The sequence below is a fragment of the Mustela nivalis genome (assembly GCF_964662115.1).
Source record: "Mustela nivalis genome assembly, chromosome: 7".
In the NCBI taxonomy this organism is placed as follows: Eukaryota; Metazoa; Chordata; class Mammalia; order Carnivora; family Mustelidae; genus Mustela; species Mustela nivalis.
This window is the reverse complement of record NC_139026.1, coordinates 66169100-66194801: the sequence shown is the minus strand read 5'-3', so window position 1 is coordinate 66194801 and position 25702 is coordinate 66169100. Positions and strand designations below refer to the sequence as shown.

At 42.2% G+C, this 25702-nt stretch overlaps 1 protein-coding gene and 1 pseudogene across 2 annotated transcripts; one reads left to right on the top strand and one right to left on the bottom strand.

The window, feature by feature from the left end:
- Nucleotides 1-302: 302 nt before the first annotated feature.
- Nucleotides 303-8049, bottom strand: LOC309868824 (MANSC domain-containing protein 4 pseudogene; annotated as a pseudogene). The gene is made up of 3 exons: nucleotides 6765-8049; nucleotides 3431-3565; nucleotides 303-943 (listed from the first exon to the last, which is right to left on the bottom strand). The product of its transcript is annotated as an MANSC domain-containing protein 4 pseudogene (transcript).
- Nucleotides 8050-13609: 5560 nt separating this feature from the next.
- LOC309868500 (kelch-like protein 42) lies at nucleotides 13610-25060 on the top strand. Its single transcript, XM_082738425.1, has 2 exons — nucleotides 13610-14929; nucleotides 24644-25060. Exons 1-2 carry the CDS (start codon nucleotides 14076-14078, stop codon nucleotides 24843-24845), a joined length of 1056 nt encoding a protein of 351 aa, XP_082594551.1. The 5' UTR covers nucleotides 13610-14075; the 3' UTR covers nucleotides 24846-25060.
- The last annotated feature ends 642 nt before the right edge of the window (nucleotides 25061-25702 follow it).

The window sequence follows — 25702 nt, the reverse complement described above, 5'->3', positions numbered from 1 at the left end:
TTTAAAAAGTATATCTAATTCATAAAATTATATCCATGAGGGAATACATGTATAGCACTTAGAAGCATATCTCTCACACTGTGCTAAACAAGTGCAGGGGTCAGAATTTTGGAACTTTGGCAAAGGGTAGACTATTCACAAAATAGAAATGATCAAAGCAGTTAAGTTTATGAAGATTATGGCCTTGCAATCCTGTGCAATATTTATTTTTTTTAAACAAACAGCCCTTGTCTTACAGAAAACTAAAAACGATACCCTTGAAAGCTTACAATCTTGTAACTTTTACTATTAAGAGTTCTTCTTTAGAGTGTCAACTTTTTGACATGCCTGGATCCTGCCTTTCTCTGCCCTGGCTTATACTGGCCCTGCTGCTTTCTCCAGCATCCAGATGCTAGGATGATCATACAACAGCAAAGAAAGATGACAGAGGTACAGAGGGCCACTGGAGCCACCCACATCTTTGAAGTCACAGATGCCCCATCAGGTGTCATGTCTTCATTCTCAGCTGTGTGGTTTCTGCTGTTGGACCCCTTGGTTTTATTTAGTAATTGCTTGCTACTGTTGAGTCGGGATGGAATAGGCCTATGAAAAGCTTTTGTGTCTATGGGAACAAAGAAAGGAGAAATAGTCTTGTTATCTGGATTATTGATGAAATCAGTGCTGTGTGACACCATATTTACCTCTGTGGTAATGGAGTTATTCAGGGAAATGAGTTTTGCCCAAGAATCTGTGGTTAACTCCTTGGAATACCTAGTACTGTTTGTGTTGACAACCGAATCTTGATGTGTGGTTGATGGTAGCATTTGGTTTATCACTGTGGTTTGTTGTTCATCTAAATGCGTAGCTTTTAAAATCCTTAGTCTGTCCCGTGTGTTAGATGAGGAACGAGTATTTAGATATGTGGGACGTGATTGTTCAAAAACCAGCAAATCTGGATCTATACCTGAAAGATAAATAAGGCATCATTCATTTTATTTTTTATTTCAAGGAGAGAATATCAAAGCACAGCTTGGAGAAGTCTTGGGTTTGCCACCAAGTTAGTGAACTGAGCTTAAGTTCAAGTTCTACTATTGCATATTTCTGGAAGGCTTAGAAACGTACTGGCCACATTTGAATTTATCTTAACTTTCAAGAACACTTTCTGTTACAAACAGCTGGCTCCATCATGGAGGATTCTTTGTGTCTGCCGGGGCTTCTGGGTAACAATAGCCAATGTTAGTGCAAGAATTGCAAAAAAAGCAGTAACCATTTGAGATATGTAGCATCTTAAAGTTTTAAAAAAATAAATAATACAGAAGTATAACTGTATTCAAAATCATGAGCGAAGCCCTCTGTCTCCTCCCTTCCCAGTTCCTGAAGGTAATGACTTTGTCTTCAGTATTTTCTCTCTTGTAAAGGAACTCCTTTCCCTCTGACTTCAGACACAAGCAAATATTGCTCTGTCTATAAAGGGGAGGGGAAAAAACTTCTCAACAGCTTTTCAGTTGTCTCTCCTATCAGTTTCTGTCTCTCTGCCTCTCTCCCTCTCAACATAACGATATCCATTTCCTTTCTTTGTTGTTTGCCTTCTGCCATCTTGTTCCATCCGCACTATTCTGTCAGAATTATGCTTCTGAGATAATCAGTAGTTTCCATATTTCCTGGCCACCTCATTGTTCTGACTTCTCTTTTACCCTCAATCCTGCTGGCCATCCTTTCCCTAAAATTCTCCTCTTGTGACTCCCTGGAATGCAGACTCTCTTGACACTTTATCTCAGATTGCCTGTTTCTCATTTTTTCTTTCTTTAGCTGGTTCTCTCCTTGGTTCAAATTGGTTGTGTGCTTTCTACAATCTTTAGTCTGTTGTCTTCTGCTGAATTTTCCCTTCATCTCACCCCTTCCCCCCCTCCCCCCACACACAAATATCCTCATCGGCTGTCACCATTATGTCAGTGGCACTGAAATCCGCATCACCTGTTATTTCCTCTTTCTCGGTCCCTGGTCTCATTGCTCCTGTGGTCTACTGAAGGTTCCCACCTAGACATCTCATGTCATCACTGAACAGTCCCAAAGCCAAAATCATTTTGTCTGGCACTCTATCCCTTTCGGTGACCTCACCAATCTTCCATCACCCAAGCTGGAATCTATGTACTGCAGAGCAATCTTGGACTCCACTCTCTTCTTTTCCTTCATCCAAAAAGTGGTTCCTATCTGGTTCCCTCCCAAAGTGCTGGTAATCATCCCTCCTCTTCATTGCAGTTACGGTCACCTTCTCCAGATCTAATGCTTCCCTGACTAGATATTCTAATTCGCATCCTGCATATTATTTTTCCAGACTAAAGACAATCACACTCATCACTTTAATGATGACGTTCTCTCACTAAATTCCTTTGCTGGTTCTCTGTTGCTGACAAAGTCAAGTCCAAACACTGCTTTGTCCAAAACACTTTTGTAACCTGGCCTACCCTAGCCTTACCCAGATTTTCATTGCAACCCCGAAAGTGCCCCTTTTGTAGCCAGATCTGTTTTCTACTCTCCCGTCGTGTGATACAGAACTCCTTGTCTTGCCTCTGCCTGGCCTCTTCCACGAAGCTGCCTCTGAACATAGGTTTCTTTAGTCTCCTCTTCTTTTGAGTGCTTGTACTTGAGGCAGTATCACACATTTTTGTATTTAATTAGGTTCTACACTAATTGTGAGCCTTGTCATATCAACTAGATTGTAAGAAACTCGAGGGCAGACATACAGCTGCCATCTTCTGCAATGCTGCTCCTGGCCTGAATTAGGTGTTCAGTAAATAAAACCAATGACGAAATTTAGCGCCTTTGTATCCGGATGGCAAAAATCTATTCTTTCACATTTACCAATTTGTACCATGTGTTTGTATACATGGGCAAGGCACGCTTAAATGTGTATTTATCTAAAATAATGGTTATCTTGGGACCATTGGTAGGCTAATGTATGTTAGTAAGTGCATTTCCTTGTCCTTGACATCAATCTTTGTAGAAGCCTTGTATACAGTGTCTGTCCATAGACCTCAAAACTGCCACTAAGCATTTTCTTTGTTCCTAGTAGTACGCTTAGCCCCTCTAGTAGGAATGCCTTCTTTTTTTTTTTTTTTAATTTACTTGTTTTTTTCAGCGTAACAGTATTCACTATTAGGAATGCCTTTTTGGGCTTTTGCTAGGGGCTCCTGGAATATAGGTAATGCTTAAGCTCTTCTTTGATCACATACAATTTGTTATCATCTGGAATGAATTCATCAGTGCTGAGCATGCCAAACTAGAGCAAATTTATTTGTAGTTTTCTGCCCTGGATGCCCAAAACTTTTCCCGATAGAGATCATGGGAAAATAGTGGTTCAGGTTGTTACCAGCCAGTTTCTAGGTTATACATCTCTACTAGAGCGTTACCAACATTCTTCAGCATAAACACAAAATGCACAAATCATTACCTTCTGTTACGTTGTATAAAATGGCACTGGTTCCAGGCTCTAATATGCAGCTCTCCAGTGTGGGGCAGTGAACATGGAGGCAGTTGACATTGTCATGCATGGGATCATGGTAGAAGACAGCCACGTTACAGGAAACTGAAAGGAAAAGTGCATCTGCAGGTGGTTTTGGTTTCTCCCAGCTGGAAGAGCTCTGAGTAGCTTCTATTTCTTCCAAGAACATGGCATTCACACCAGTATATTGCAGGGCTATGTGCAGACATCTCACAGAACATGGTGAACTACAGTAACTGTTTCTATGAATGTGGAAAATCCCCTTTTATTTTTTATTTTTTTTTAAAGATTTTATTTATTTATTTGACAGAGAGAAATCACAAGTAGGCAGAGAGGCAGGCAGAGAGAGAGAGAGGAGGAAGCAGGCTCTCTGCTGAGCAGAGAGCCCGAACCGGGACTCGATCCCAGGACCCTGAGATCATGACCTGAGCTGAAGGCAGCGGCTTAACCACTGAGCCACCCAGGCGCCCGGAAAATGCCCTTTTAAAAGAAACTGTCCAGGGGCGCCTGGGTGGCTCAGTGGGTTAAGCCGCTGCCTTCGGCTCCGGTCATGATCTCAGGGTCCTGGGATCGAGTCCCACATCGGGCTCTCTGCTCAGCAGGGAGCCTGCTTCCCTCTCTCTCTCTGCCTGCCTCTCCATCTACCTGTGATTTCTCTCTGTCAAATAAATAAATAAAATCTTTAAAAATAATAATAATAATAATAATTAAAAATAAATAAATAAAAGAAACTGTCCATGGATTTTTCTCTAATCTTTCACACATTCCATTCCACACAGGATTACCTGGAATCATTTTCCAATCCCAGGATTTTATGTTCATGAAAATTTCAGTTGGCTACAGAAGCCCCTGGGGCTTATCAGATTTCTAGTTGCAGTGCCCTCTCAGAATGCTAATGCACCGGAGTTCACCAGAGAAAGAAAAACAAAAATCAAGTGACAGATGTTGTAACAAAAGAGGGAGTCATGGGAAGGCAAACACTGCAATTACTGGGAGAGGCCCGGATGGTAGAAAGGCAGCAGGCCAGGTGAACGCTACCCTGACCCTGATTATAGGGAGCACTAGCCCCATTTGCAAATCACACATCCAACGGAAAGCCCATTCAATGTCCTTTAAAGAGGAAGAGAGTCCACTGACAAGGATGTGAACATTTGGAATTCTAGTGGGTGGGGGTACGTCACTGATGCTATCCCCCTTCTCCTAAATAACTTTGCTCCATAAAATGCATCTTGTTATTTCTGGAAACCCTTAAGTCTGATTTGCTGAGTGCCAGTATCCAGTCTGTCCTCCCTCAAGTACAAAACAGACTTCCCTCCTGCTGCAGTGTAGTAGGAACCATGCACTGGGAAATATCCATTGACCAAAGGTATCAACTTCTTTAATAAAATAAGATTACAGAGGGATAGCATACAATTACCAGACCTCAGAGTATCCCTAAAGCTGTTGTGGAACTGTGGTTGGCCAAACCTTTGCTGCTTCTGTGTAAGGTTAACTGTGGGGAGCTCTATCCCACCCCTCCCCCGTTACCTCTGGGCCAGCCAGGAGGATAAAGAAGAGGGCAGAATTCAATGAATAATACATTGCGGATACATTTTAGATTACAAATGCATTCCTTAAAGACTGGACTGTCAAGTTTAAGGGAAAGGATTAAAAAAGATTCAAATTTAGACATTTAAATTTTTGATAAGAAAGTAGTTGATGCTGTAAAGAGAACAATTTTAAAAGAAGTTTTATATTCCTCTTCGTGTACATTTTAGAGTTCCAGCTCTGAATAGGTTAGTTATTGCAGGACTGTGGCTTTTTAAAGTTCTGGCTTCCAGCTAAAAACAGACGTGTGTTCGTGCCCTTTCTTCTGGAGGAAGAAAACCACAACTTGGAAGCTACAGAGGCTCTAAAATCATGGAATTCTACTGGATGCTTAAAGTATCCCTGGAAGTCCAGAGGACACAGTTTCCCTGCGATGGACAGTCAGGTAAATGGATACCATGGGAAAATGCTGAAAGGCACACCCCCCCACACACCTTCCCTTCAGGCTTATGGGAGTTAGAAGCATCTTTAAGGTGAGAATCTAGATTGGCAACCTTTTCAAAAAAATTTCCCTTTGGGGCACCTGGGTGCCTCAGTCAGTTAAGCGTCTGCCTTTGGCTCAGCTCATGATCCCGGGTCCTGGGATCAAGCCCTGCATTGGGCTCCCTGCTAAACGGGAAATCTGTTTCTCCTTTCCCTCTGCTGTTGCCTCTGCTTGTACTCTCTCTCTCTCTCACACACACACACACACACACACTCTCTCTCTCTCTCAAATAAATAAATTCTGTAAAAAAAAAAAAATTCCCTTTAAAAAATTAATTGCTCTCTTGTGTGCCTGATTAACTTTCTAGGGCTTCGCCCGGGACAGCTTCTCACACTGTGGTCAGTTTACACCCTTGGGTAGCCTCAGTACACATCCCAGAAATCTGCCATGTGTACTTGGATAGGAGGCACTGGCAATTAATAAGTCAGTATCAAACCATGGAAAGAAAGTGTAGAAGAACCAAGAGAATTATTTTAACGTATTGTGTTGCTTTTGCTATTTCTTTCCAAGTAGCTTTAAAATCTTGGAAAAATGAAAAACAAATGAAAGTAGTCTTTAGACAATTATAACTGGAAATTCTGCAATAATGAAATGTTTTCCTTATTATAAACCTTGATCATATTACATGGGTGATGCTTAACTCTGATTCTGGACTTCAGACAAAAAAATCAGAATATTTAAAATATATATTTATTTTCTTTCTTTTTGCTAGTTGACATATATCTACCTATGTCCTTCAAAACATCTAAACAATCTAAATTCTTGCTCCATGCAACCCACATTTGCTCAACACAAACAAGCACATTTCAAAAATTTGAAATATTGAGATCACCAAAAGAAGTTTGAAAAAGAAATTATTGTATTATTTTTTGAAGCCAAATATGCCATTTTGGGGGGATGTGGAAATATTGTTAGTTAACCCTCGAGGAAATCGTTTCATTTAGCACTTTAGTGAAGAAAAGAAGATTCTGTGTTACCTGTGGGTTCCATGGCACTCTGGATCATCACCAGATTTGTAAACTGAGCCAGAACTGATCCAAACGGCAAAGTCAGCCTCAATCTCTCTCCTGCCTCCCCCATCCCCTTGTCTCTCCCTCATCTTCCCTAGTCCTGATCATCTGTTCCCTGGAACCTCTGCCTAGAGCTCCTTACTTAGGTCTTCATTTTCTAAGTTTCTCCTGATTTTTGCTCAGGCATATCATTGATACTTACCATCCTTCCTAAGGCAGCAGCTCCTGCTACATTTCTGGCCGGTACTTTCAGAATAATACTTCAGGAACTGAGCTCCCAGCTTCTGAGACTCCTCCAGGTCAATCAGAAGACCTGGAAAGCGACGGATCCAACAGTCTCTATAAAAAATGGTGGGTGAGCAGAGAGAGTCTGAGGTCCACCCCATGCTCAGCAGCAGCACCAAGGCTGTTTCCACCACTGCCACGTGCATTTCCGTGGTAGGAAGATCGGGCAAGAAGTCTGAGATCCAGACAGACGCCGAAGCTGACCATCAGGGTTGAGGACAGGTTCTGGAATTTCAAAGCTGTTGCTAAGGGACTCTCCTAGAGAGTCACCTTCTAGAAAAGTGAAGCCATTCTTTGACTGCATATTGATTTTTCTTTTGTTTCTTCCCAGCTGAGCCCTAGGTGAACATTTGACTTTCTGATGTTAATTCTGAACATTTTCCAGGCCATTTTGATACTCTGTCCCTTACCCTCTTGAAGATGTGGATTCTCTCCTCTGCTTTTCTTCTTTCTCTGAAAGTGAATAGTCACAGACACCTCTTCCTAAGTAAATATAAAGACAAGTGGAAATCCTAGCCCAGAGTCTTTCTGAGGAAAACAATAATTTAGTCACTTGACGTCAGATAAAGGAAGGATCCATTACACCAGAAACAAGACATGGTTTGTAAGGGGACTGTTGTATGGTTTTAAAGAAACCTGTGACTGCAGACTTTTAATTTTTTAATTTTTATTATTTTTTTTAAAGATTTTATTTATTTATTTGGCAGAGAGAGAGAGAGAGAGATCACAAGTAGGCAGAGAGGCAGGCAGAGAGAGAGGAGGAAGCAGGCTCCCCACCAAGCAGAGAGTCTGAGGTGGGGCTCGATCCCAGGACTCTGGGATCATGACCCGAGCCAAAGGCAGAGGCTTAACCCACTGAGCCACCCAGGCGCCCAACTGCAGACTTTAAAAAAAAAAAATGTTCCCCCTATGATTTAAGTTCTGGTATTTACATTCACCAGAAAACCAGTTTGTGCCCTGGTTTAAATTTTTTGTTTTTATTAACAAAATAACAACAACAAAACCTTGAAAGTAAATGAAAACTGAAAATGAAAAAAAATTAATTTTGCAGTGATTTGAAAACATTGAATGTGGATATGTGGATCCTGGTCACTTCTTGGAGCTAGGCATTCCCCAGCCCCTCAAAGGTCAACCACAGACTTTCTTTAAAAAGAGAAAATAAAACATAACAGTGAAAATTGTGAAGAAGTTCAAAAAGTGGAAGGGGGGGGGCACCTGGGTGGCTTAGTCATTAAGCATATGCCTTCCTCTTGGTTCCTGATCCCAGTGTCCTGGGATTGAGCCCCCATTGGGCTCCCTGCTCAAGCGGAAGCCTACTTCTTGCTTTCCCACTCCCCCTGCTTGTGTTCCCTCCCTCGCTCACTCTCTGTCAAATAAATAAATAAAATCTTAAAAAAAAAAAAGTTCAAAATGGGGGCTTGTTTGCAAGTTATAAAAGATACTTCTTTGTGAAGCATATACAAAATGCATAGTATCTCTGACTAAAGCAGGGACAGTTTCTAAGAAATGTGTATTAGGGAAATGAAATGGTTTTAAATTTCTAAGTATTAATAAAAATCACTTCAATTGCAAGGCCAAAACATTCGAAAAGATACTAAAGGAGGCAAAAAATGGCCTCTCACTTTTGTGAAGGTTGTAGTTTCCATATCCCATGATGATGTCCACGTTGACAAAGTAGTTCAAAATATGAAACTGTTGGGTTTTTATCCCATTTTTATACCAAGCATAAGTGAAAATCAGCTTTTGGCATAAAGTACGGCTGAACTGCTCTTTTAAAAAAAAAAAAAAAAGATAAAGCTTTTTCTATCCTGTGATCTCAGTTTCTTTCGTACCTTTTGCACAATGACTCATTCACTTACTTGGCACAAAAATGTTAACATTCTTTGAATTTTCATTTCTCTACCTGTTTTGTAATAATAGCCTATCACATATGCTTTAATTTTTAGAAATATATGATTTAATCATCAATCATAAGCAAATAATCAAAGGGCTGAATAACTTTAAAAACAAAACATTTTACTTTCTCCTAAGCAAAAATTATAACATGGATTAAGTCCTAACCCTCATAAGCCACCTAAAATATACTAAAAATGATTAATGTGTTATTCTATTGAACTTCTCATAGAAAACAAGTTTCAGTTGCTTACCTGCAAATAATCCGACCATTCTGTCTGTTCCAAGGAGAAAGGGAAGAGAGGTTTGCTGATGGCAAAGTAAGTGACAGGCTAGGAACAAAAAGATTACTCCCTTTTTTTCCATGAGGTTCCATAGATACAGCAATTAGTTCATGCCCCGGGGACATAAACCAGAAAGTCAGCTTTCTAACCTTCTCCCCTCAGTGTCTTTCAATCACATTAAATGCAGTTTCTTTTGTGTGATATAGAATTCCTTGAAGTTCTCATGTATCCTGCAGGGATAATGGAACAACCCATAATTGCTTAATCCTTTTGCTGTCAAATGGTGTTCAAGTAAAGATCAAAGTTGCATTTTTTAAAGAATCTCCAAATACCAATGTAAAAGCATGCTTTAAAATTTTTTAAACATTTTTTTTTTTTTTGTGATTGCATAAACATTCAGTTGGAAACCAGGAACTTCTTGGAGCCAAATATTTTGAAAAGGAGAGATAGAAACTGGACTGCAGGGGCAGAGGGAGGAATCCACAATGGGCTGAGATATGCGGCCCAGAAACATCTAGTCTCAAAATTGTCCATGTGAGATGAAATTACAGAAACCAGAAAGCAATTCCAACTCTGAATAAAAAATTGCTATATAGGCTTTTTATAGATTTTATCAAATATTGAGAACTGTTACACTATTGCAATGCAGTGATATATTGTATTTATTTCCAACTGAGTGCTCTTAAGAAGGGTTCAAAGATTGTATTCTTACCTTAAAAACCACATTTTTCTTCCAAGAGCCTGATTCAGTTGTTCTAGTCTGGGAACCAGAATTCTTAAAAGCGTCCCAGGTGATTTACTAAGATGTTTGGAAAACACTGACATAACACTGACTGCAAAAAAATGGAAGTTTTACTTACATTAAGATGCTCAATCGGAATTAAATATGAACGATTTTTATTTTTTTTTAATATTTATTTGAGAGAGAGAGAGTGCACACATGGGGGGGGTCAAGGTGGGGGTAGAGAGTGAGGGGGAGGAAAAACAGACTCCCTGCTGAGCAGGGAGCCTGACCTGATGGGGGTGGTATAAAGATGAAAGGGGTTGGATCTCCTGTCCCTTCCCAGAGATCATGACCTGAGCTAAAGCCAAAAGTTGGATAGCCAACACACGGAGAATCACCCAAGAGACCCTGAGCCATTTTTAAAGAACTGTACTACTTTATAGTCATTTAAATTGTCCCACATGCTTGCATGAAAGGAAAATATTTCAGTTTTGCTTGTTAAAAAAGAAAAGGAAATAATCTTTATTAAGATGTTTTGCTTTTTATTAAATTGATATATGTTTCACTTTAAATACCCAAACTTTTGGGACACCTGGGTGGCTCAGTTGTTAAACATCTACCTTCGGCTCAGGTTGTGATCCCAGGGTCCTGGGATTGAGCCCCACATTGGGCTCCCTGCTCCATGGGAAGCCTGCTTCTCCCTCTCCCACTCCCCCTGCTTGTGTTCCCTTTCGTGCTGTGTCTCTCTCTGTCAAATAAATAAATAAAAATCTCTAAAAAATTTAAAAAAATAAAAATAAAATAAAAATCCAAACTTACAGAAAAGCACAAAAAGGAATAAAAACTACAGTCCTATAGTCTTAACACTTTCATTAACATCCTTCAGGACATCTTTATAGAAAATATATATATATATATATATATATATGCCATTGTACGTAAATGGATTCATGCTGTTCCAGAAACTGTTTTTTAAAGATTTATTTATTTATTTATTTATTTTAGAGACAGAGAACATGAGTGGGAAGGGCAGAGGGGAGGGAGAGAGAATCTTAAGCAGACTGTACACTGAGCATGGACCCCACTCAGGGCTCAATCCCACGACCCTGAGGTCACGACCTGACTTGAAACCAAGAACCTGATGCTTAACTGACTCTGCCACCCATTTGTCCCTCCAGAAACTGTTTTCTAAATACCCAGGGTAAAATTATATTTTTCAGCGTTTCTAAAGAAGGATCTACATGTTTATCCTCAGTTGTAATGGCTCTCCAGTATTTCATTCTACGAATGTACCAAAATTTACTCTGTACTTCAGCTTCCTCAGCTATGAAGCAAAATAAAAAATTGTATTGTAATCCACAAAATCACCGACAATTTTGCTTGGCATATAATAAATACTCAATAAATGCTGGCTACTATTACTATTATACGTTATGTTTTCTAATTTTTTATTATTAAAAGCAGCAATGTAATAAACATCTTGTACTTAAATATTTTTTTTCTTCTCAGTCATTAAGGTTGTATTTTCCAGAAATTCTTAAAGAAATAGCCTGTGTCTGACACTTACTGTAGTCTTTTGTAAAAAGATCATAAAATATAAAGTGTCTGAAGTGAGTCATAGTACCACAAAGGCCAGTCTTTATTATTCATTGTTCAGTCAATAACAGATCTATAAAATTATACCACCAACTATATATGAGCAATATTTTCATAAGGCTTAGAAATAATATTTTAGATCTTTTATAAATGAGTTTATATTGCTTTGACTTTGCATTTCTAGCTCAACAGAAAGCTTACTGTGTAAGTTATAAAAATGATTTGTCTTTTAAGATACTTCAAATCCGAAGTGACATTATTATCATTATCAGGGTCAAAAAGCTTACAGGTTTAGTGCCTGGTATTGTCAGACTCACACCCCAGATTCCCTGCCCATGCTAATCTTACTCTGATAATATTACTGTGCGTGAATTGCCTTTCTGATGTGCATCATCCTTTGAGTATGATTTTTTTGGGTCTCTTTTTAGAAGGCAAGAAAATACCAGTCTGAGGCATATCCATGACGTTTGGAAACAAAAGCATCCATTGGTGAAAGATTCTAAAAGGACAGGGAAGAGACTAAGAGCCTGTTCTTCTTGGCTGACCCACTGAATCTGGCATTGTTGCCAGTGGAGGCACAAATAAATCCCAAGTCCAAGCCTCTTTAATGGAGGATGTGCCTCCCAGCAAAATTTGCCAGTTTAAGGCCTAATACTAGAGGTGGCGCTTTACTTTCCCAAAGACATTGCTAAAGTCATGGTTGCCTACACCCAAGAAACTTAGAATGTCTTGACTGCACCCTTATTGAGAACAGAAGTGTGAGAAGTTGCTTGAGAATCATTACTTTTATCAGTAATGATTTAAAGTCCAAGAAACAAGGCGAAAAGATAAAGTTCACAGATTTAAAAACAAAAAACAGATGAATAAGGCAAGTCATAGATCCATCCTTGTCTCCTTCACTTTTCCCAGGAAGGCCAGAATCTACTAGAATTTTTTTCTATGTCTTTAATATGTTAGTTCCTTATCCATGGTGTTTTATAGAGAAGATAATGGAGGACAACTCACCACGAGGCAGTTAAGTTACATAGTGAGAAGAACAAATTAACCAAAAAGGTGCTGAAATGATTTCCTGCTTTACCAATCTTTCTTCTCTGGTTTTTAATGCTTCCCCCCTTGCTAAGGTAAAATGTTAATCCGGTTGTAGGAGATAACTTGTTTCAAAAAGCGGAAATGTATTTATGAAGAAGGTGTCATTTAACAACTTGCCATTCCAGAAGACAGATGAAGCTTGTCATAATAAAAACAAAGCCCAAATACATCTCCTCCCCAAGTTGAGGACTATTACGGAAGAATCTTGGTCTGGGAAAAATTTCAAATTTTTTTTGTTATTGTTTTTTGTTTGTTTTGTTTTTTAGGATAGGGTGCCAGTTCCCTCCCAATCCTTATCCCTCCATCTACCCAAAGCTAACCTAACAGTATCCCTCTCACTCCCTTCTAAGATTAATTCATATCTCATGAACAACACGAGGTCTTCATTATTTGGCCTGAGCTTTTTACTCATCTCTTTGCAACGTCCAGTGACAGAAGACCGGGAAGTTGCCCCTCCTTCAGTAGTCCTCATGGGCTGGGGAACATAGGGTGGCAAGAAACGCCACTCGGTAGGCCAGTATGACTAAAGGCGGCCAGATCTTCTGCTCAGACCATCTGTCATGGCTAGCCCAACCAAACTGAAATAGGAAAAGCAATAACTTTTAGACGAGGTTTTAAAAGAAGTCACGTGTCCTCACTTAAATTGTCTTTCTTTTAATAGCATAAAAAGACTTAACGGGCCCCAGCAGCAAATACAAGCTCGTCTGCTTCCCGACCCGTTTCATCTGCTGTACTGTGCAGCCCAGCGAGCCCTGCAGAACCTGCTGCCATCTGCCTGGACCTTCTTTCTGCAAGATGGCTCCTCCACGATGACCCTGGCGAAGAATCAGCTCTAGGTGTCACCTGCGTGTGTAGGGACGGCCTATGTGCCTCAGGCCCCGGGACACTATGCCGGATTGGGCTAGATGGGCGATCCCAGATGTGATGTCATTTTGACTCCCAGGACCCCCGACTCCCATCATCCCGGTCCCCCCACACCTGTTTCTTCTTCTCTTCTCTGTCACCCCGCTCGTAAAGCAGCGCGGAAGAAACAGCGGACTGGCTTCACCTCGCCTCCAGTCCCCCTCCCAACCCGCGCGTCGCTGCGGAGCCCGCAGGCCGCAGAGCCGCTGCGCCGGGCGTGCGGGGGAGGCTGCGGGGGCGTGGCCGCAGCCGGAGCGCCGGGGCCCGCAGCCCTCCCCGACAACGGATCCGCTCGCAGGTCTGGCGGGCGGCAGGGGTCCTGCGGGCGGAAGTGAGAAGCGAGGCGTGGCAGGAGGCTGCGGGCTGGGGGCTGGGATCCCCTCGGCGGCGGACGCGGCCCGGACAACCCGGACGAGGACGGCGGCCGCCTCCCGACGCCCGGCGCGCGGCAACCCGGCCTTTTGTGGCGTTGAGGCAGAGCAGACCGGCAGGGCGGCCGCTGCGGGGGAGCGAGGCTGAGCCGCCGCCCCCGGGACCAGGAGGAGGGGCTGCCTCGGGGGCGCCGCCGCGACCCAGAAAGGCTGGGCGGACGCGGGAGCGGGCGGCGGCCCGTCGCCTCCCTCCTCCTCCGCGGCGCCATCCCTCGGCGCGCCCAACCCGGAACCCGGCGAGCGCGTGGGGGCGGGGAGGCGAGCGCGCAGAGCTGGCGGGCACCCCCGCGGCCCCCGGCCCCCCAGCCATGTCGGCCGAGGAGATGGTGCAGATCCGCCTGGAGGACCGCTGCTACCCGGTGAGCGAGAGGAAGCTTATCGAGCAGAGCGACTATTTCCGCGCCCTCTACCGCTCCGGCATGCGCGAGGCCCTGAGCCAGGAGGCCGGCGTCCCCGAGGTGCAGCAGCTGCGCGGCCTCAGCGCCCCGGGCCTGCGCCTGGTGCTGGACTTCATCAACGCCGGCGGGGCCCGCGAAGGCTGGCTCCTGGGCCCGCAGGCGTTGGAGGAAGAGGAGATGGACGAGGTGAGCCTGCTGGCGGAGCTGGTGGAAGCGGCCTCCTTCCTTCAGGTCACGTCTCTGCTGCAGCTGCTGCTGTCCCAGGTGCGGCTCACCAACTGCCTGGAGCTGTACCGCCTGGCGCAGGTGTACGGGCTGCCCGACCTGCAGGAGGCCTGCCTGCGCTTCATGGTCGTCCACTTCCACGAGGTGCTGTGCAAGCCCCAGTTCCACCTCCTGGGGGCTCCTCCTCAGGCCCCCGGGGATGTCAGCCTGAAGCAGAGGCTGAGAGAGGCCCGGATGACCGGGACTCCGGTTCTTGTAGCCCTGGGGGATTTCCTGGGGGGCCCCCTGGCCCCACACCCCTACCAAGGGGAGCCCCCGTCCATGCTCAGGTATGAGGAGATGACCGAACGTTGGTTCCCGCTGGCCAACAACCTTCCTCCCGACCTGGTGAACGTCAGGGGTTACGGGTCTGCCATCCCGGACAACTACCTCTTCATAGTGGGCGGGTATAGGATCACTAGCCAGGAAATCTCGGCTGCGCACTCCTACAACCCCAGCACCAATGAGTGGCTCCAGGTGGCCTCCATGAACCAGAAGAGGTAAGCGCCCAGCGGGGCTGCTTCTGCTTCTTTTCCCGTTCCATTCATTCACTTGCTCACTAGTTCGTTCATTCCCTTGATGTTTGCTGGGCAATCGCAGGAGATTTTGCTGAAGTGGGAATGACATCTTCAGGAGTGTCGCTGGCCTGGACTCTGGCAGAGTTCCCAAGGAACTGAGAACTTGCGAGGAAGAAGTGGCCCCCGCCAGGTCAACTAACCGAGTACTTTCATTGTAGGTATCGCTCTTTCAGACAAACTGCCTTTTTGCCTCTTTCCCAGTTGGGGGGCGTGGGGTGGGGGATGTCTGTGGTTTCCTGGAAGGATACTGTAAAGGAAAACTTTTTTTAAGTTTGCTTTCATTTTTACCTTTTTTTTAAATTTTTTAGGCTCTAATCCTGATTACAGTGACAGACCGGGCAGTGACCTGTAATGCGGTCTTGGGAGGATTTTTGTTGTTGTTATTGACTTTGAAGCTTTCCACACTGGGGCCCCAATCTGTAAACAGATTACCATTAGAATTGTACCTTGGATTGTCTTTTTTATTTTGTATCCTCTCTTTTGCATCTCCCTTCCTTCCCAGACAGTTTCGTCTTTGTTCTAAAATTTGAGCCTGGCAGTGGTCACCTACAAAATTAGAACGTTTCAGTGCACCCAACCTTCCTCCTCCCATCCTCAAATCCCTCCCAACATGCCCTTGGGTGACATGAAGACAGGTAAAGGAGGAGGGGAGGCAAGGGAGAGTAGGGAATAGAGGAGGGAAAGGAAAAGGAAGAAGAAGGGAAAAAAAAAAAAAGAGCAGAGCAGATACAGGAAGAGATGGTAGGAAAGAAAGATGGAAGGACTCAAGATGGCCCAGAGCCATTCACACTTAAGTGGGGAGAAGAATCAATCAGTATGATCCACGAAAGGACAGGAATACCCTTTTTTCTGCTATTCTTGTATCCATCTCAACCCCCACATGGGCCCTACCCTGAAGTGTGGAACAAGTAGTTGGGGGACTCACCACCAGGCAAAGAAAGTTGTAACTGGAATGGGAAGACCATTATACATACATACTTGACTTAAGGGTACCCCAGCCTAGGGGGGTGGGGGGAACAGTGGCTTTATTTCTACTCTAACATGAAATTCATTTTGGAAAGTGTTCTTTTTTTTCTGGTGATAAAAATAATACATACTTATTTTAGAAAAGTGGAAAATGGAAAAGAATCAAGAAACAGAAAGACTATCACTCCTGCTCCCTCCCTCACAGAGGCAATACTGTGTAGAGATTGGCATGTTTTCTTCCAAGCCCTTTTTAGTGTATTATTTATACCACTGAGATGATACTGTATTTAAGGTTTGGTATCAGAAGTGTTATTTTTAGGCAAATTCTACAAGCTTTAATTGAGGTAACAAAGGGACATTCAGTGGTTACGAATGGTGCTCAGATTTGGGGTGGAAGGCCCAGCCGGTTGTCTGTCACCTCTACACACGTGTGTCCAGCTGTATCAACTGCTGCTCAACAGAACCCCTCCACCCCCAAATCCAGCTTGAGTTCTAACATAACACCTCACAGAATTCTTATTTTTTTAGAGAAGCGGGGAAGGCCACAGGGGGAAAGTGAATCCTAAGCAGGCTCCGTGTCCAGCACAGAGCCTGACGTAGGGTTTGATCTCATGATGCTGGCATCATGACCTGAGCCAAAATCAAGTCAGATCCTTAACCAACTGAGTCACTCCAGTGCCGCCTTTTCTTTCTTTACAAATCCTTGATAGTCGTTTTTCTTTTTTCTCTTTTTTTTTTAGGAATATTCTTTATGTCCTCCAGGGGAAAAAAAAAAAGGTATTCAAGTAATTCGTAAATACATGCTTAGAAAAATTACAAATGACACGAGAAACCACAGAGTGGAAGATATGTGTATCTACTGATATATATTTATATATTATACATTTGTAAATATATGTTATAAATGTACATTTATATAAACATAAGTATGTTAATAATTGTTAGGGGAAAATGTTTGTATGTGTGTACATGTAGGGGTGTCTGTTCATCTTCTATATATTTTTACCATAGGTTGATTAGGCTGTGCTGATTATTATGACAATTCCACTTGGAGAGTTTTTTCTGTATCAACAAATATCAACATACATAGAGCTGTCTCACTCATTAAGAGCTGTATTCTAGCCTTTGGCTGTATGGTAATGTAATCAGCCCATCCCTTACTCGTGAGCATTTAAGTTGCTTCTATTTGCCATTATAAACACTGCTATAATGGGATGCCTGGGTTGCTCAGTGGGTTAAGCATCTGCCTTTGGCTCAGGTCATGATCCCAGGGCCCTGGAATGGGTCCCATGTTAGGCTCCCTGCTCCTCGAGGAGTCTGCTTCTCCCTCTCCCTCTGCCCCTCCCCACACTTGTGCTCTCTCACTCGCTCACTCTCTCTTTCGAATACATAAGATCTTTTTAAAAAATGCTATGTTGAACATCTTGGCATAGATGTGCCTCTCTTAGCAGGCATTTTTCAGTAGTCCTAAATAACAAATTCCTGGAATCTCTGGATAGGTGGGCCAAAGTATATATAAGTTTTAAATTTTGGTAGCCCCTGCCAAATTGCCCATCAGAACATTGTTCAGATCTCCTCTCCTATCAACAGTGTCTGAGCTTGCCAGTTCCTGTACTCCTGCCAAGACAGGATATTATCATCATTTTATATTTTTACCAATCCAGTTGGCAAACACTGATGTGAATCTTTCTGCTTGGGAGAGAAATTTTTCCTCTCAGATGTTTATTGGCACTTTGTATATATTTTATAAGTGGCCTTTGCCAATGAAAAATAAAATTGGTTTATCTTTTTCCTATTCCGTTTAGAAATTCTGTTTACATACGTAGAATCAATCTCTTGTCTCTTAGGTAATGTTGCACTGTTTCCCCCCTGCCTTTATTTTACTGGAAGGCCTCAAAAATAAAAATCCACAAAGTGACTAGGCTGGTGAAGTCAATGAGTAGAGGGGTGGGTTGGAGTGATGATGAATCGGAGAGCTGTCACCCTACCGCAAGAGGGCCCCACCCCTGTCACCCACAGCTTGTTGCTATCTCCAAGTATAGAAAGCATTGCCAGATAGCCAGATGCCCTGATTTTTAAAGACTGGCAACTTACTGCATTGAAAAAACCAACATCAACAATAACAGAAACCTTGCAGACCAAACAAACTGTAGGACAACACTGGCATTGTGAGCCTCCAATTTTGGACATCAGATTTTAAATCTTTAATATGTAATACCTAATCTTCATTATAATCTTAAAAAGATCTCTTTATACAAATGTATCACGTATTCTTACATGAGGAAATTTAAATTTTGGGGGAGTCAAATTTGTCCTACATACTATTAGCTTTTAATCTTGCACAGGAAAGGTGTCTACAAGTTAAGAATATACAAATATTCATCTGTCTTATAATCTATTTTATGGTTTTGCCTTTTTACATTTATATTTGAATGTGTTTGGGATTTATTTTTATGTAAAGTATAATGTAAGGTTATAGCATGTTTCCTAAATGTCTCAGTGGCCTCAGTCCTCACTGTGATTTGCACAACCAGTTATCAGATGATAATTTTCCTGTTTCCATATTGACATATTGGCTTTTCCTTTACCAATAGCATACTTTTATTTATATTTATTTATTTATTTATTTATTTATTTATTTTTTCCAATAGCATACTTTTAAATTATTGCAGCTTGGTAAACTATTCTGTTATCTCGTGGAATAGAGACCCATTTTTTTCTGTTTATTTTTTTTTTAAGATTTTATTTATTTATTTGACAGAGAGAGAGAGAGAGACACATCACAAGTAGGCAGATCAGCAGGCAGAGAGAGGGGGAAGCAGGCTCCCTGCTGAGCAGAGAGCCCAATGCTGGACTCGATCCCAGGACCCTGAGATCATGACCTGAGCCAAAGGCAGAGGCTTAACCCACTGAGCCACCCAGGCACCCCTTTTTGGTTTTATTTTTATTCTCTTAGCTATTCTTTGTACATTTTCCCCTTCAGAGAAGCTTTAGAATCCAATTGTCAAGTTCTGTTGGAGTTTTGATTGATATTTATCAGTTAAGTTGGAGGAGGATTAATAGTTTCATAATACTTTGCAGATAGAAAAATTGTTTTTCCATGTATTTAGGTCTTTTGGTCTTTCAGGAAAGGTTTATGATCTTTGTATAGTCTGTATATTTTTTGCAACTATTCTCAGGAATTTTCTAGTTTTTTTTAAAACTTTTGTTTATTTTTTTTTTAAGTAAGTTCTGGGCGAAGGTGGGGCTTGAACTCAAAACCCTGAGATTAAGAGTTGCGTGCTCCACTGACTGAGCGAGTCAGGCAACCCCGAGCTACTGTTTTTTTTCTACACAGATACTTTTTTCCACCAAATTTTAAAATTGGGTGCCATGTTGGAATTTGTAACCTTCTTTATCTCTCTCATACTTTGACTCAGATTTGAGGGTCAGCTCAATTGGATGTCCCTTTCTGAACTCTGAGTTAGGCTAAATATTCAAATTCTTTGTTTCTCTAGAATACTTTCCACCTCGAATTGAAGTTTTCTGCTTATGTCTGCTTCTCTCCCTTCCAGTCAGGTCCAGTTCATTGCTTCTGTGTGCCCCTACTGCTAATGTGGTATCCAATAATTCATAGATGCTCAAAATGCACCATTGTTTTTGAATTATGAACTATATCATATATTATTGTAATAAAAGTGACTATATTATTTTTTTAAATGTAATATTGTGAATATTTTTATCTTGTAACAGTCACTGTCGTTATTTAGAATAGCAGAAAAATAATATTAGGTAACATTTAACTGAACATTTACTCTGTGCTAGGTACTGTTCTTACTGCTTTGCATGTATTATCTCACTTATTCTTCACAAAGACTGTATCAGGCAGGTTCCCATTTTACAGTCAGAAACTGTAAGTAAGTAATTTGCTAAGGTGTGTAGTAAGTAGCGTAACCAAAATGTAAATATCCATTGAATAGATATAACCATTTAGAGTATTTACAGTTTGGCTTCTAGACTGGCAGTGACCATCTTCATGTGCATTTTTTAATTTTCTTAAAAATTATTTTCTTCAGAGAAGTGGAGCACAGATGCTTTGTGCTGCTTTTAAAAATTTCATTACATGTGTTTGAGCTTCACCACAGCCTTCATTCATGTCTAGCATCTTTCTAGTCACTATTGGGCAAACAACAAAGACAACATGGTTCCTGTCCTCAAGGAATTTAGATGATGAAACAAGTAAAAATGAAACTTAGAATGGGATTGTTTCTGGATAATGTATCTAATACAGTTTCTGGAAACACCAGAGGAAACTTAGAACCTTGAGGAAAAGCAGATTTCAGCCCCTGTGATTACACAGCATTTCACATCTGGCTTGATTCACTGCCTCTGTGATGTACCTTTACATCACAGTACCTTTACTGTTTTACTTTGACAAAGTGGTCAAATGCAAAGCAGCCCACATTCCTCAGCAACGGAATAGGGTGGTGATCTCAGAATCTTAAATAGTATGGGACAGGCAGGAACCCTAGCTTGAGAGATTCTGTAAAGCCCTTTGCACCCTGGATAAAATGGTGCATGTGACCAGTAGTGTTCCCCATGCCCCCCCCCCCCCGCCCAAAAAGGAAGAAAGAGATGTTAGTGTTGTGCTGGCACACTTGAAAATGGCAGTGTGAGTACACAGCAGAGCAGAGAGGCTGCTTTGGAGTCCAGGGATGCCCCACTGCCCAGTGGTCTGCATGTGGGTTTGATCTCAGGAGTTGTCAGGACATCTGTGCGAAAGTCTGTGTACCCACAACATTGCTTGCCCTCCCTCCTTGCTTCCATTGGTGATAACTTGCAGGAACTGGCCACTGTTGCAGCAATCCTGGTCGTTCATTTCTCCGTCTCTAACATCTCTAGTCTCTCTGATTGCCCTGTACTTTTGCTCTGCAGTTGTTCTGTGTGTGAATACAAAGCCGGGAGAGAGTTAAACAAGTTTCCTGGCTGAGACGGAATTACCGTCGTCAGCCTTAGCTGTTCCCTTTTTCTCTGGGCCAAAGTTTAGTATTTTAGGGCATTTCTGGTCTCCTTTCTAGTTAAGGTTGCAGCCCGAGAATAGTGGGAAGGAAAGAAAACTATATGTCTGTTCATCCCCCACTCATTGTGATTTTGTCCAGTAGTTGCTTCGTGTGCTCCAGTCTCTCAGACACCTAGTAGGTAGCGACCTGCTGGTCCTCAGGGGAGGTTAATCCATAGGGAAGTGGCAGAAGGTAGGCAAGAGGAGGAGGAGGAGGGGACACAAGGACCTGAATGCTCCACAAACTATATGTCTTTTCTGTGTGGTTGAGAAAAGATCTTGCCATTTTTCTCTGATGTTTACTCCAATGGCAACAAACTTTTCTTTGTACCAAACCTTGACAATGGTTCCTATTTCTTGAGCTCTTAACTCTGGGCTACATGTTGTAGACACTGTTTTAGATGTCACTTCCTATTTCACACTCACAGCATCTCTTTGGAGTAGTCTCTTTTTAGATCTTTTTAATCTCTTTTTAGTAGTATTGGCTCCATCTTCCCAAGGGGAAATTGAGGATGAGTTTCATAAGTTTGCATGGTTACAGGGCCAGCACTCGAAGCCGCTCCCACCTCTGTGTCACCGGCCGCCCTACAGCTGTATACAGCTACTGTTGATCTGTGTAGCAGGGTTCAGCATGTTTCATGTCACTTAGTTTTTAAGGATTTGCTGGGCTCTTTATTTCCTTGAGGTGAAGTAGTAATTAAATCAGCATTTTTCCCCCTTTATTTCTAAGTCAGTCAAGGATGTAGCTACAACACATCATTATTTGGTTTAAAAATTATTCTTTTTACCCCCTGAAGGTAGTATGTCAGGGATCAATATTAAGAAAACACTAGAGATGAATTTTTTTTTTTTAAAGCCGTAGCTTGGATTCATACTTTCACCCTTCCAGTAGGTGAAGAGTGAAAGAGTTACTTTCAAAGAGTAGGAAATGAGGTGCTTCATGGTGAGAATTTATGGATGAGAGAGCACTTTGTATGTAATTCCAGAATACATTCCAGCTGGTGACTGTTGCAGTTAACAAATGACAAAGAGATCCTCTCGGAATTAAGAAATTTAGTCTTATGACACCCAGAAAAAGCATTCCCTCTTGTGACCCCTTTCTGCAGGTGTTCCCCTTTTCAACTCTTCCTGTGTGATATATGTTCCTTTCTCCACTTCACAGGTGGGGAAACTGAGGACGAGATGAACTGAGATTTAGTGACTTATCTAAGGTCACACAGCCATTGAGTGGTGGAGCTAAGATCTCCCCGTGTGAGCCTGGGCTCACAATCCTCAGCAGGACGCGTGTTCACTAAGTGGTCCGCGTTGGGGTGGCAGTTTCATCTTCAACTCAATATTGAAAAGCGTCTTCTCTTCAAGTGAATTTGAGCATGCTGGGTCTGGAGAGATGGAATTGTTTACTTTTAACTGCTTACTCATTCAGCCCTTACATGTTTACTTAGGACAAATGCTTATGCTGGATGAATATTAAAAACCGTTTTGATCTTAGAAAATTTACTATCTGTGTACCTTTGGGAAGCAAAAACAAATTGCAGACTGGTAAAATTTAGTCCTTATTTGCAAGCTTTATTTCCTTTGGTTCCCCAAATTTGCACACACAGAGAGGGCATCATGGTCAGATTTTTTTTTTTTTTTTTAAGATTTTATTTATTTATTTGACAGAGAGAAATCACAAGTAGATGGAGAGGCAGGCAGAGAGAGAGAGAGGGAAGCAGGCTCTCTGCTCAGCAGAGAGCCCGATGCGGGACTCGATCCCAGGACCCTGAGATCATGACCTGAGCCGAAGGCAGCGGCTTAACCCACTGAGCCACCCAGGCGCCCTCATGGTCAGATTTTAAGGACCATTGGCAGCAGGAAAAGTAAGCAACATGAAGTAGAGACCCCCCCCCCCCCCCGGTGGCTGCCACCCCAGTGAAGTCGGTTGGCATAAAATGTGACTGGCTGGCTAGGTGTAATGGACAATGTGAGGTTCTTGCTGAAGAGTACTCTGTTCACTTTGTCATTTGAAAAACAAAATAAAGACTCATTTAAACGGACACGTTGCAGGCACCTTTGAAAACATCTTACTGTTTTAGTAGGTGTAGGTGGCTATTACCCACATGTCCTATGTCATGGTACATCAGTGTTGATTAGACTCCTGCTAGGATATCACACATGGCCAACTTGTTCCCTGTTTCTTCCTCATCTACCCTCTTACCTGCATTTTTCAAATGTGGGTCTCCCCATTCTTTCTTAGGATATTGTTAATTTTGAAGACATTGTTGTATTAGTGGTAGATGTGGTCTCTAAATTTACTACTTTATTTCAAACACTAGAAAACTAAGAAATGATAATGGTAGTATCTTATCTCAGTGTGGTACTTCCTGAGAAACTGTTGCCTGTAATGTCTTGACCATCCTGTGATGAGTATTATCCCCATACCAGCAATAGTGAATTGGTGTGTTTGGACTAGGGTCAGAGAGCTGCTTCAGGTCTTTCTGTTGCATTGTGCTCTGTTCACACTCCTGTAAACTTGAGACCAAGCACCAATCTGGGAGACTGACCCAAATGTGTATCCCATCTGGCCTTCAAGGAGTCATTAATTTCTGTGCGCTACACTGGAACAAATTCGTTTTTTCTTTTCAATTCAGAAGTTAAAAGTTACAAGACTTTTATGTAGCATCTGAAGCTGATGAGCAGTATTTGATTGTATTACTGAATATGGGGCTTAAAACCAGTGTCTTCTCCTTTTAAAATTATTTTATTTATTTGAGAGAGACAGAGATAGTGAGAGAGAGCATGAGCAGGAAGGAGAGGGAGAAGCAGACTCCCAGAACCCTGGAATCATGACCTGAGCCAAAGGCTGACGCTCAACCAGCTGAGCCACCCGGGTGCCCCTAAAATTATTTTCTATTATGATAAATGAGCATTTGTTGATTTAAGTATTTGTTAACATACGGAAGCCCCCGTAAGGGTGCTGTATCAAAATATGTTTAGTTTGGTGCTTATGTAGCCCTTTGTATTGTGTTGTGAAACAGTATATAAGATGCCCTCGGATGGAGCGGTGGGATGGGGGGGCGAGAGATCTGCCAGGAGCACTTGTGGTAAAGGGGTCTTTGAACCACCCTCTAGCACCCACCCTTAGCATATGCACCATAGAAGGTGCTAGTGTGTACCTAACATGGAGCCTCCTCAATGGGGAGGAAGAATTGGAAACATGCTGAGTAGAGAGACAAGGGAGGTTATGCGTTCCTCCCTTAACACTTGCTCCCGCTGTTGAAAGAAATATTAAAATATTAAATATTAATATAAATTATTATTTAATGTTAATATGAATAAATTAATATTACTATTAAAATATCTTTGGTTCTTGGCATAAGGCTAAGCAAGACTACTCTTGGTTATATTGAGTTGCTTATCTCTAATTGCTAACATTTGAAAAATGCTTCATTCTTGTGAATTCTGAGATAGGAGTGAAATTTGAGGTGTCATTTGGCCATTCCTCTGTCCCCAGGCAGAATGGCACCCAGCTTGGAGAGCTAATTTTCTTTAGATCTCCAGCACATTCCTCAGTCTGCTTTAGCAGTTGATGCCATTTGCCTTCTTTATGGTTAAGAAAACTGACTCTCTGGGCCTTTGTATCTCTCTTTCAGGTCTAACTTCAAACTTGTGGCTGTTAATTCAAAACTCTATGCCATTGGTGGGCAGGCCGTTTCTAATGTTGAGTGTTACAATCCCGAGCAGGATGCCTGGAATTTTGTGGCACCCTTACCAAACCCTCTGGCCGAGTTCTCTGCGTGTGAGTGTAAGGGGAAAATTTATGTCATTGGAGGATATACGACCAGAGGTAAGTGAAGGGGCCAAGTAAGTGATCCTCTTCCACGTGAGCTTGGGCAGCCTGGGGAAATGCTCTGATGTACATATTGTAATTTCATACATTATATACTGGACATTTGCATATCTGGGAGGAAGAGAGTTGAGTATTACAAGGGTACTTTGGACAGAAGGGACCTTTGATCCCTTTGTGTGAGCATGAAAATTGAATGGGGTAGAGGATGTGATGAAGAGAATACGTATTTTCTTTTTTTTTTTTTTTTAAAGATGTTATTTGTTTATTTGACAGAGAGAAATCACAAGTAGATGGAGAGGCAGGCAGAGAGAGAGGAAGGGAAGCAGGCTCCCTGCTGAGCAGAGAGCCCGATGCGGGACTCGATCCCAAGACCCTGAGATCATGACCTGAGCCGAAGGCAGTGGCTTAACCCACTGAGCCACCCAGGTGCCCCAAGAGAATACGTATTTTCTTTCTGCTCTGGAAGCCCAGCCTTGTGAGCAGCTGTCTTGTGACTGGACTGGGTAAGTGCCATCCTTCTTCCAAACACATTTAACACTATGGAATTTAGGGCCAGAACATCCTTGTGGATCTGTGTTTTCACTTTCTTCGTTCTTGAGCACAAACCTATCAGACAGTTTCCAGAAGCTCAGCTCAAGGCTGTTGTTCACATAGTGTAAGAGGATTACAAAAGACAACAATATAAGAGAACTTTTTCCTGACCAGAGGTGGGAGGTGGTTGTGCTTTTTATTAAGCTGTACTGTTTTTGGTGGGCATTTGGCATTGATAATTTGGAAATAAGTTTTCCCAATAGGTTTTTTACTGCTGTTCTTGGTAGATAGCATCTCACATGATAATGACAAACTTGGTTGTGTTAGGAGA

Excerpts from the sequence above, each read along its gene's own strand:
- LOC309868500 (XM_082738425.1), top strand. The coding sequence starts at position 14,076 with ATGTCGGCCGAGGAGATGGTGCAGATCCGCCTGGAGGACCGCTGCTAC. Across the intron at positions 14,930-24,643 it reads GCCTCCATGAACCAGAAGAG|GTCTAACTTCAAACTTGTGG; the intron begins GTAAGCGCCCAG and ends TCTCTCTTTCAG.